This window comes from Pleurodeles waltl, chromosome 7 (assembly GCF_031143425.1).
Source record: "Pleurodeles waltl isolate 20211129_DDA chromosome 7, aPleWal1.hap1.20221129, whole genome shotgun sequence".
NCBI classification, from domain to species: Eukaryota; Metazoa; Chordata; class Amphibia; order Caudata; family Salamandridae; genus Pleurodeles; species Pleurodeles waltl.
Genome location: NC_090446.1, coordinates 151809453 through 151821906, shown reverse-complemented (window position 1 = coordinate 151821906; position 12454 = coordinate 151809453). Strand labels below are relative to the sequence as shown.

The 12454-nt window shown below is 43.7% G+C and overlaps 1 protein-coding gene across 1 annotated transcript in view; it reads left to right on the top strand.

Annotated features, from left to right (window-relative positions):
• Positions 1 to 12454, top strand: part of ZNF831 (zinc finger protein 831) — a 413436-nt gene that overhangs the window by 159227 nt on the left and 241755 nt on the right. Inside the window, exon 4 of the mRNA XM_069243423.1 lies at positions 898 to 1055. Within this exon, the coding sequence (XP_069099524.1) occupies positions 898 to 1055 (158 nt within the window). The remainder of the gene's footprint in view (positions 1 to 897; positions 1056 to 12454) is intronic.

Sequence of the window (12454 nt, the reverse complement as noted above, 5' to 3'; positions counted from 1 at the left end):
AGGTTTTAATCAGCAGGGAGGCTCTGCGTTCAGTGCCACCCTGGCTGATTACAACCTGCACCTGCCGTCAGGCTGTCAGGATCCTGGCAGGGACGGCGGTGGTTTGGCGGTTCTGCCCGCCAACCTTGCAATGAGGTGGTCAGACCCCTGCAACTGTGGCGGTCTGACCGCCACTGCGGCATTGGCAGTCCTCGGACCGATATTCTCTGGCCCTTAGTCTGGAGGAGAATTCAGCTGCAGAATGTTCTCCGCCATACTATCTAAGTGATAAAGGAAATTACACTGGTGATTTCTCTTCCAGACTTAGCACTACTACCAGGAGTCCGAGGATTTCTTACTACTACCCAACTCTACATTAAGTCCTCATATTATTATTTTTATTGTAAAGATTGACATAGACTGAGCACTATAAGCTTCTCTTGAACGTTCAACAAAATAATTATCAAAGAGAAGGAAAATGACCATTTAATGGAATCAAGAAAATGCAAGAGTAGATGTGGAGTTGGCAAAAAAGTAGGTTAGTAATTTCTGCACCCCAATGTTCTCCCCAAAGAGAGATCTCTGGAACAGTACAGAATTGGGCTTGATAGGAAACAACAAGACTTTGTAGGATAAACCTCTAAAACATGGGGTTTTGGGTCTATTCCAATTCATCTCTGATGATAAACACTAGTTTCTTATAAATTGTTTGACTGACCACTCTTTTAGTGTTGATAGAAGCACTATTATATCAGGCCTAAATGTTCATCCAACATTGGCCTAAATAAATGGTATAAAAAGTAGTCCATGTCGCAAGCAGAGCAACAACAAATGCTATTCCATCTGCGATGCCTGAGTTGGATCTAATTGCAATTGCCTACGCATATACTGAATCTGCAATTTATTTTTTACATGCAGGTGCAGAGGCAAGCAGTTGCGTGGACACACTCGATTCAAAGTGAACAGGCTGCACAAGAATCTGTTGCTCCCACACAAGATGACTACCATGCGGAAAAAACAACATCTTCCAAAGATGCATAATGGGCTTCAGAAGAGCAGGAAGTTCTCCTGTCATGGTATGGGGACCACATTGGTTACATGTATGTTTCTACTTTCCATAACATATTTTTTAGGCCAGGCTGTTTGGAGAGGTGTAGGGCATCTACGTGATATATAAGGAAGGGCCACTCACCCAATCTGAAACATAGATCACTAACTTAAAGCAGTGGTGGCTCTGATGGAAGTTTAGGGACAAACACTTTTGGAGTTCTTAAAGACAATTAAAATGTATTAACAAACCATCAACCATCAACCATGAACAATGGAGGCATGTAAATTGTACCAGCATGAAATAAATTACAAATAATTGTTTTGTGGCCAAAAAAGCATAGGATGGAATTAGGTAAATGCACTTTCAAAGCCTGCATGATTGTCAAATAGCCTTGGAGTGAATCAGTGCTTAATTTGTAAAAACATAAGTGCCAGGTCCCTTGTCAGTGGGCCACTGCAGCTTGCACCACCCATTGCCTCTACCAGTGCTGCCATTGACTTTACTAATACGCCTACAGGGAGTGCAGAATTATTAGGCAAATGAGTATTTTGACCACATCATCCTCTTTATGCATGTTGTCTTACTCCAAGCTGTATAGGCTCGAAAGCCTACTACCAATTAAGCATATTAGGTGATGTGCATCTCTGTAATGAGAAGGGGTGTGGTCTAATGACATCAACACCCTATATCAGGTGTGCATAATTATTAGGCAACTTCCTTTCCTTTGGCAAAATGGGTCCAAAGAAGGACTTGACAGGCTCAGAAAAGTCAAAAATAGTGAGATATCTTGCAGAGGGATGCAGCACTCTTAAAATTGCAAAGCTTCTGAAGCGTGATCATCGAACAATCAAGCGTTTCATTCAAAATAGTCAACAGGGTCGCAACAAGCGTGTGGAAAAACCAAGGCGCAAAATAACTGCCCATGAACTGAGAAAAGTCAAGCGTGCAGCTGCCACGATGCCACTTGCCACCAGTTTGGCCATATTTCAGAGCTGCAACATCACTGGAGTGCCCAAAAGCACAAGGTGTGCAATACTCAGAGACATGGCCAAGGTAAGAAAGGCTGAAAGACGACCACCACTGAACAAGACACACAAGCTGAAACGTCAAGACTGGGCCAAGAAATATCTCAAGACTGATTTTTCTAAGGTTTTATGGACTGATGAAATGAGAGTGAGTCTTGATGGGCCAGATGGATGGGCCCGTGGCTGGATTGGTAAAGGGCAGAGAGCTCCAGTCCGACTCAGACGCCAGCAAGGTGGAGGTGGAGTACTGGTTTGGGCTGGTATCATCAAAGATGAGCTTGTGGGGCCTTTTCGGGTTGAGGATGGAGTCAAGCTCAACTCCCAGTCCTACTGCCAGTTCCTGGAAGACACCTTCTTCAAGCAGTGGTACAGGAAGAAGTCTGCATCCTTCAAGAAAAACATGATTTTCATGCAGGACAATGCTCCATCACACGCGTCCAAGTACTCCACAGCGTGGCTGGCAAGAAAGGGTATAAAAGAAGGAAATCTAATGACATGGCCTCCTTGTTCACCTGATCTGAACCCCATTGAGAACCTGTGGTCCATCATCAAATGTGAGATTTACAAGGAGGGAAAACAGTACACCTCTCTGAACAGTGTCTGGGAGGCTGTGGTTGCTGCTGCACGCAATGTTGATGGTGAACAGATCAAAACACTGACAGAATCCATGGATGGCAGGCTTTTGAGTGTCCTTGCAAAGAAAGGTGGCTATATTGGTCACTGATTTGTTTTTGTTTTGTTTTTGAATGTCAGAAATGTATATTTGTGAATGTTGAGATGTTATATTGGTTTCACTGGTAATAATAAATAATTGAAATGGGTATATATATTTTTTTGGTTAAGTTGCCTAATAATTATGCACAGTAATAGTCACCTGCACACACAGATATCCCCCTAACATAGCTAAAACTAAAAACAAACTAAAAACTACTTCCAAAAATATTCAGCTTTGATATTAATGAGTTTTTTGGGTTCATTGAGAACATGGTTGTTGTTCAATAATAACATTAATCCTCAAAAATACAACTTGCCTAATAATTCTGCACTCCCTGTATGCTCATCACAAAATTAGACAAACATTGCCACTTTTTGGCGGGCTGTCATAAGTGCCCGGTTTTGACAACTAAGTGCCGGTGCCAAGTCCTGGAAACCACTAGCTCAAATTAAGCATTGGTGTGAATTCTGTACGTGAGCATGTTTTATAGACTACAGGTCTTCATCACAAAGGTAAATTTACACTTATAAATTTACTTTAGAGTTTGGAGTAAATTTGCTATGCTTGGCTGCTCACCATTTCAAGAGAAAATGTACTCCAAAGTGTAGACTTACATGCATCCACCCTCTGAAACTGGGGGCAGAACTAAATTTACAAGTATAAAGATTCTGCTTGTACCTGTGGTGGAGGTCTTTGCCACCGTGGTGGAGAGATCTCTCTGTGCAAAAGAATAGAGAGAATGATTAAAGTTTGTCACTTAAAAAAAAAAGTGTATTGTAAAATATAACCGTAAAACAAACTAAAAAATATATTTTCACCCTAAAACTAATAAAATAAAATGCTAGAGCTTATTACCTTTTCAATATAAGTCTTTTTTAAGTAATTAAATAATTTAACTATGTAAATTTATTTTATGAATATTATTTTTTAAACAAGATATAATATAAAACCACTCTACCTAGCAATTTCATTTGTAGATAATATTTATTAAATGTAATCAAAAGTTGTATTTATTAACTTTAAATTACATTTACATTTTTAATGCTTGGATAACTTACTGGTAATCTTCATTACTCCGATTCTTCCTTCCTCGTCCCTTTCAGAACTACGTGGAGTGAGTGTGCCCATTCACTCCCTCGTCACGTCCTGTAAAGCTGTTTCTTCCCTACCTATGAAAGGGAAAAGGTCATAGAGTATATAGCCCCTCACCTCCCCGTGGAACATCCTGTTTATCACCAAGCACCAAACTGCAGGCTGATGAAAGACCAGGGAGGGTAGGGAGGGACGTACGGAATGGAACAAGGAAGGAAGAATCTGAGTAATGAAGATTACCGGTAAGTAATCCAAGCATTACCTCCTCATCTTCCCTTCCTCGTCCCATGCTGAACTACATGGAGGAATGCCCAAGCAAGACCTGTTTCAGACCTCCCAAGGAACCACAAGAAACACAGGAAAGAATTGCAATGCAAACTTTATTTAGCATACAAAATGCAAACAAGAATCAGTTCCAAAAAAGCCCCCAGGACAGAAACAGAACCCCCAAAGGAAAACAGCGGCAACAGAAGCATGCTAAGAGGAGGAGTTAGCTGCCATACAGAGTCCACAACCAAAAGACAACTCTGAACCCTGTGCCAGATGCAACCTGAAATTTGTAATGCAGGTAGAATTAGAGGACCAAGTGGAGGCCTACCATATTTCCCTGAGGGGAACACCAGACTACTCCTCCCAAGAGGCAGCCATACCCTGTGTAGAATGGGCCTTCACCTCACCCAGGACCTCCCTGCCCAGAGCCTGGCAAGCGGAAAAAAAATCACTGTCTTCAACAAACGTAGATGAGGAAGGTTTCTTGCCTTCCTGACAGGACCAAAGTTGAGAGAAAGTCTCTCAGAGTGGCAAAACTCCAAAGACAGAACAAGATGAATCTTTAAAGCACGGACCACATCCAACAGAGACAAAGAAGGATCAGAGACCAAAGCATCCTGGAGCAAAATCGGGACAACAATTTCCTGTTCACAGTGAAAGAAGGAATACACCTTTGGCAGTAACGTAGGGTCCAGAGAAAGAATTACCCTACCATCAAAGACATGCAGGTAAGGTTGGCGACAAACCAGGCTATTAAGTTCCCCCAAACATCTGGCCATAGTAATGGCCACCAAAAAAAGCGCTTCAAGGTCTGGAGCTTAAGGGACACCAACGTCAAAGGCTCATACAGAGAGGACTTCAAATGAGAAAGGACCAGAGGGAGATCCCAAGGCGGAAAAGGTTCACAGAGCTTAGACCGAAGAAGATGGAAACCCCAGAACAACCTAGAGGCCATGCACTTGATAGAAAACAGATTATCCCAAGGGCCCCAAAAAGTCTTAATAGAGCACCACTGAAGTTTAAGGGTAGCAATTGAGAGGCCCTTATCAAATCTCCCCTGAAGAAACTGAAACATCTAAGTGGTTGGAGCAGACACAGGAGACACAGACCTTACCTTGCACCATTTAGCAAAGGAACTCCAATGATGTGCATATGCCCTGTTCATGGAGAGGTGCTTAGAAGACTGAAGAGAATGGGACACCTGCAGAGAGAGACCCTTCTTCATGAGACCCTCCCTCTCAATCTCCAGACCGAGAGACACAACTTGGCCAGAGTCTTCAGAGGAAGAAGAGGGATGGATAGTGGGGATGGCTCCAGGGAAAGAAGCCACTCTGGCTCCAAAGCCAGAAGCCTGAGAAGAGGGAACCAAGTCCTCTGAACCCAACAAGGAAGGACCACCATTACCGCCGCTGATTCCCAGAGCAGATGAGTCAGAAAACACTGGATCAGAGTAATCATAGGGAAAGCGTAGAGAAGACCTGGAGGTCAAGGACTGGTCAGGGCATCGCCCCCCCAGGGCACCCGGAGACAGGAACCTGGAGAAAAAGAGTGGAATCTTGGCATTCAAAGGAGTAGCAAAAAGATCCACCACTGGGATGCCCCAAAGACTGCAAATCTGGGTGAGCACTGAAGGGGCGAGAACAAATTCCAGGGAGGTTGGGAATGCCTGACTCACCATATCCGCCTGACAATTCAACACCCCCTGAATGTGGATGGCCCTCCACCGTAGAAGGTTGGTCTTCGCCAAGGACACAATGAGGTGAGCAAGAACGTTGAGGGAGGAGGACCTGGTGCCAAGCCGGCGATTGATGTGAGACATTGCCACCTTGTTGTCCACACGGACTATCACTAAGTGGCCCCGGATGTTGTCTGAGAAGAACAGTAGGGCATTCCAAACACTACTCGAATCCTTCCAATAGGATGCACTCAAACTCTCCGCCTTGATCCAGAGAGCCTAAGCAGTGAGATCTCTCAACACAACCCCACCCCCATCCCAAGCTGCAGTAGTCAGAATCAGAGGATCTGGATAGCGAAGCGGTAAGCTGTGTTCCAAAGAAGGAGGATTCAACCACCAGTCCAGTTCCTGCCAGATGGAAACACAGACTTGAAATCGCCCCATGCTGGGGTCTAGGGGAGCAGGATGTGATGCACAATTGGACCAAGTTAAGGGGGGCCCAAGGTACAATGTCCAATGTCACCACCTCAAACACAAAAATAGGAGTGACAACAGCAGAAAAATAACAACAGAGACAAAAAAGGTCCAGGTAAGTAGGGGGCGAAAACTCAAAATTAAACCCCCGCTTACCATCTGTCCCTGAAGCTGTGTCCAAACCCTCCCAGAGGCTTCCCGGACCCTTAACAGACTACGAATGGCATTCCTGGATTCGGGAAGGGACAACGTCCTCTGAATCGAGTTGAAAGATGCCCCAATATATTCCAACCTCTGAGAAGGGACCAGGTGAGATTTGGAGGGGTTGATCAGGAAACCAAAGTCGTTCAAAACAGAGACAGTGCTGGCAGTGTCTAGCAGGGATTTCTCCAGAGAGGGGGCATGAATCAGAAGATCGTTAAGATATGGATGGACCAACACACCCTGAGAATAAAGAAGGCCCATTACTGGGGCCAAAACCTTGGTGAAAATTCAGGGAGAGGACTTCAGGCCGAATGGGAGCACCAGGAGCTGCCAGTGCAGGGAACCCATGGCAAACCTCACAAACTGCTGGGAGACAGGATCCATCAGAACATAGATATATGCAGCCTGAAGTTCGATCTTGGACAGTTAATCCCCCGGAGACATCATAGGCATTACCTCCTGCAAAGTGTTCATCCTGAAGCGCAGAGTCAGAAGATAGCCGTTCAGGAAACACAGGTCTATGATCGTGCAAACATTCCCCAGTGACCTTCCTGTTCAGAAACATACTGTCTGGTGTAGCTGCACCAGCAGTAACAGGAACACACAGGAATAACAACCGCAACCCTGTTTCTTAGGTGGACCTGTGACGGGGGCCTATTTCAGGACACGTGAGGCAACACTTTCTTCCAGGGCTAACTTCTTTGCTGGATCTCGAAGCCAGGTGGTCAGAAAGGAATGGGGTTATGGAAACTCAAGGGAACCATTCAGAGATACACTGTGAGTCACAAGCTGAAGAACCCAACTGTCGGAAATCCAAGTCTTCCAAACTCCAAAGAACTAACCCAGGTGCCCCCCTACTGGACAGAAAGGTGGGACGGACTAGTCAGGAAGGCTGTTTAGAACCACCCTTAGCACTAAATGGACAGGAGGAACCACCAGACTGGGAACCCTTACACTGGAACGGGGAGCTATTCTGCTTTAAATCAGTCCTCCGCTTTCTGAACTGAGCTGGACGTTGTCTGCTGCTTTCCCAGGACTTCGGTTTGTGGCGGAATGGCTGGACATGTTTTTGACTTTCGAAAGACTTCCTGATGACCTTCACCAGTTCATCGCCAAATAGTTTACTACCCCTAAAAGTCATACGGAACAAACAATTCTTTTGAGAGGAGTCCACTTTCGAACACCTTGCAGAAACAAAACTGGTTGTGGGCATCACTGAAGCCTGAACAGAATCAAAGGCTATATCAGAATGAAACTTAGCCTTCACCTCCATACAGCCCAAAAAGTCAGAAAAATCTTCTCCCTCCTGAATAGCAGAAAAAAGAGATTGGAATTCCTTGACTAACAACTGAGCCGCATAAACCCCATGAATCTCAGACTGCAAGGGAAGACTGAGGCCAGCGTGAGATCTCTTCACAGCAGCCTCCACCTTCTTATCCACTGGGTCACTCAGTGTTAAATCCTCAGACAACAAAGAAGACTTCCGTGTGAGATTGGTAATCAGAGGATCCACTGTGAGGAGCTGGCGAACTGCAGTCTACCCTGGAGACAAAGGATAGAGCCATCCCATGACACAAGGCATTGAGACTCTATTAGGATCTCTCCATTCACGCTGCAACAAAGAATGAACAGCAGGAGTGATTGGAAGTTTAAGAACGTAAGGATGCTAAAACAGATGGAACCATTCTTCACTAGTGCGGGGCTGCTCCAAATCTGCAGGAAGCTGAAGATTGGAAGACAAGTACGACACCACAAGCTCCTAGTCCTCCTTCAGAATATATTTCCCCCTAGAAGAAGCAGCAGCTAGAAAACCTTGATCCTCTTCATCATAATCCAGACAGGGCCAGGATGAAACAGGAGATGGAGAGGAAACCGACCAGGCAGACCCTGAGGAAGAGGCAGGAGAGAAGGGTGACGCTTTTCCTTGATGCTTATTATAGGCCTCAGACAGCTTCCAAATCATATCATGGAGATACACCCCAGAAACAGGAGGGGAACGATGTTGAATACCCCCCTCACGGACCCCTGGAGGCGGCCTGTCAGGTGAAGATTGTTGTTCTTCTGTGTATACTTCCCCATGGTCAAGCAGGCAAAGAATATGCCCTTCAATAGAAGGAACAGTATAAATAACAAAAAAGGACCCAAGGAACAACCATCAAAAAGCCTGAAAAGAAAGGCAAAGACCCTCAGGAAGTCAACTAGGCACCCTGAGGGAGAATTGATAAAAAAGAGGAAAGGAGGAGCCACTGTAATTCACACTAATAAGAGAGAGGAGAAAGGCAAGGCCACTACAGGCACAACTCAGCAGTGCCCTTAGCAACCACCCAGGAAAGGGAGGGGGGCCCAAGCCACAGTCCGCCATGTCATTGCAAAAAAGGGCCCTTTAATAAGGAGAAGGCCACGGGTGCCAATGCAGCCCTACACAATCCAAAAGACGGGTTGTTTGCACACGCAAAAACAGGATCCTCCACAGGAAGGGGAGGGGGCATATACTCTATGACCTTTTCCCTTTCATAGAATGTGAAGAAACAGCTTAACAGGACCTGACGAAGGAGTGAATGGGCACACTCACCCCCCGTAGATCGGAATGGGACGAGGAAGAGAAAATGAAGAGGTAATAAAAGTATTACACTTTTATATTTTTTAATAAGATAACTAATTATTTTTAACCTAATAAAATATTTTAATAATTTTTCATGCAAAACAAATATGTGTATATATACATGATATAAAATTCGGAATAATATAAGTATTTTCATATTATTTCCTACAAGGTGTTATATTAAGTCCCTGCCTCCACTATTTTCTATGGGAGTGTGTTGCAGTACCCGTGAATAGCCTTGTGTGGTACTAGAATAAGTCCAGGACTGGGCTAGAGTGCACTTAACACGTTTATTATTCAGGGCAGTGGTGACCTTAGAAGTGTGGTTTATGAATAGTAGTGGTCTTCCTCTTTTGCAGATGTATTTGTATTAGCTTAACTCTTCCTAAACTCCTCTTTACCTCTAAAGAGATTTAGGGCCAGATGTACCAAAGGATTTTACCCATTCTGTGTCTATGGGAAAAAGCTTTCGTACATATGGCCCTTAGGTATGTTCTTCGGTTTCCTACTTGTGTATTTGGTTAGTTCTTATTCTTTTTTATAGCACAGAGCTAGCGTCTGGGACACTGGTGAGCTGTACAGTGAACTAATTCAACAGTAAATACATATCAGCGCTATAGGAAAGGAGAAGATATATAGGATAACAAAGGAAGGTGGAATTTAATTGCAAGAGATAGTTTGAAGAGATACAATTTAAATTATTTCTTTAAGAGGGGTTCAAGTTTAGTTATATATGTTCTTTGATGGGATCCCATCATATGGTTTCCAAAGATGTGAAGGCTTAGTTGAGACTACGCCTTTTCTTCTTTAGGTATTTCCAGAGTTGTGGGAGCTCTCTGCCTTTCAGTGATTTGTAGATAATCATTTAAATAAGAAGGGAGCCAGCATGGGTAGCCTTATATATTATGCAGGTCATTTTAAATGTAACCCTAGCTTCCAGTGAGGGCAATATACATGCTGTCTGGAGTTTCAGAGGGGAGGGGCTTTATGTACATCCTTCTGGGGCAACAAGCAATGTACACGCGAGTCTATTCAAACAATTCTGATAAAATTGGTAAAAAAATGTATTTGTGTAGCGATACAATTATGTAGGAATAAATGTGATACCTCCAACACTAATGCCTTGAGTAAGTCTCAATGGGGATGAAACGCATCGGCTGGCATTAAAAAGTATTGCATGGATTTAACCCACTTTGGAAAAACAAGAAGAATAAAAGATCAATTAAACTTGAATGACATCTCGACTTAAGGTTTATGTGTGAATAGTGAAATCATAAACAAAAATCACCTCCATCCAGAATTTTGATTATGCAGTGTAAGATTTGCAGCATAGCCAGTGCCTAATTCGTAAAAGAGTGAGTGTTGGCGCTCGAAGTTCTGCTCAGAAGCCTGTGTCTGGCATTATAACATGTCAGTGCACCGAATACCAAGGCTGCATAGTCTGGACTCTATCTCATGGCTTCTTAATCGACTAACAGGCACCCTTGCCTTTTATCTCACTGTTGCAGGTTACTACTTTTTCCCTTTTTGACAGTTTTCTGTCTTTCTCATTCTCATTATTCCCCCTGTTTGTTTTCTGCTGTCTTGCTCTCAGGAAATATCCGATGAGGAAAAATAAGTGCCTGTCCCAAACAGTGAGTGGACCAGACCTGCAAACCACTGGCTCCAATTAAACACAGAACATGAGTTGTATGTGAGCCGCTTTCTGGAAGAAATCTTGATTTGCTTATGTGTAATGGATCAGTTAGGTCTCTTGACAATGTGGTTAAACATTTATTAGTTTATGTGAATACTGCTCTTAGTGTAAGATGAGAGGGACGTGGTATGCGTCATTTGTAAATATATCTGGTATGTTATAAGGATTTTTGACATTTGAAAGGAGATCCTCATAAATTATCTTGGTTTTGATGTAGAAAAAGTCAGCTATGTTTCAAAAACGTCAGTCCACGTGGCTTTCACAAGCTCTTCAAATCCCACTTCCTACGCTTAAATCAATCTAATTTCCTGTTCAAATCTTCTGATCACTTGCTACTTGTTATGAATTATTGGTTTTCCTACTTTCGATTTTAATGTGATCTATTCGCTCTTTAGTATGTGGTTAAGTCCCTCTATATAAATATCTAAAATAGATGAATACATAAATATACAAAAGCGTGATGGATGGAAGGTCTGAACTAATAACAGTCACTAGTAATCACTAGGCTGCATCCTAGTATATTGTTATTTTGTACACCATGCCACTACAGTTTGGACCCACCCATCTGCAAATCAGTCTTGACCCTCTTGCAGTGAGAATAGTGCAGCCCAAACTACCAGGCCAGGTCCACCCTAAATTGGAACACAATCAACCCAGGATTTGTTTTGCCCTAGTTATGGCTCATCAGCCTAGTACAGCTTGTCCAGTGACACAATGTGCATTTAACTCATGTCTGAGCATATCCGTTCTACTTACGGTGACACACTAAAGTATACAAAAAAATGATGGATGGAATCCTTGAATTAATCTCAGCCACTGGAAATCACTCAAGTCACATCCCAAGCCATAGTTATTTTTCACATCATGCCACCGCAGTTTAGACCCAACCATATGGAAATCAGCCTTGGCCGTACCCCATTGGGAACGGTGCAGCCCAAACTGCCAGGCCAGTTCCTTTTTGAACCGGAACAAAAGCAACCCAGGACCAGTTATGGCTCATCAGCCAGGTACAGCTTGGTTCCAGTGACACAGTATACACTGGACCCATGTCTAGGCATACCTTCCCACTTGTGGCGACAGATAAAAGTACACAAAAAAGTGCTGGATGGAGTTCTTGAATTAATCTAGGCCACTGGTAATGACTCGAGGAGGGATCCCAGTTCATCTTTATTTTCCACACCATGCCACCTCAGTTTGTACCCAGCCATATCCAAATCAGTCTTGGGTTGCTTGTGTTCTAGTTCAGGGATGACCTAGCCTGACAGTTTGTGCTTGAGTGTTCCCACTGAAGCAGAGTCAAGACTGATATGCATATCACTGGGTCCAAACTGAGTTGGCATGGTGTGCAAAATCATGATGGATTGGGATGCGGCATGAGTAATTGCCAGTGGTTGAGATCAATTTAAGCTTTTCATATATAACTTTTTGTATATTTCAGTGTGTCACCCTAAGTTGGACTGGTATGCCCAGGTGTGGGCCATGTGCACACTGTGCCACTGGAGCAATGCTACCCCTGTCTGATGAGATCTAATAAGAGCAAAACCAGTTGTGGGTTGCTTGTGTGCTGGTTCAGGTAGGCCCTGGCCTTTTAGTTCAAGCTGGATTGTTCCCACTGGAGCAGGGGCAATACTAATTTGTATATGCTGGGGTCCAAATTGAAGTGGCATGGTG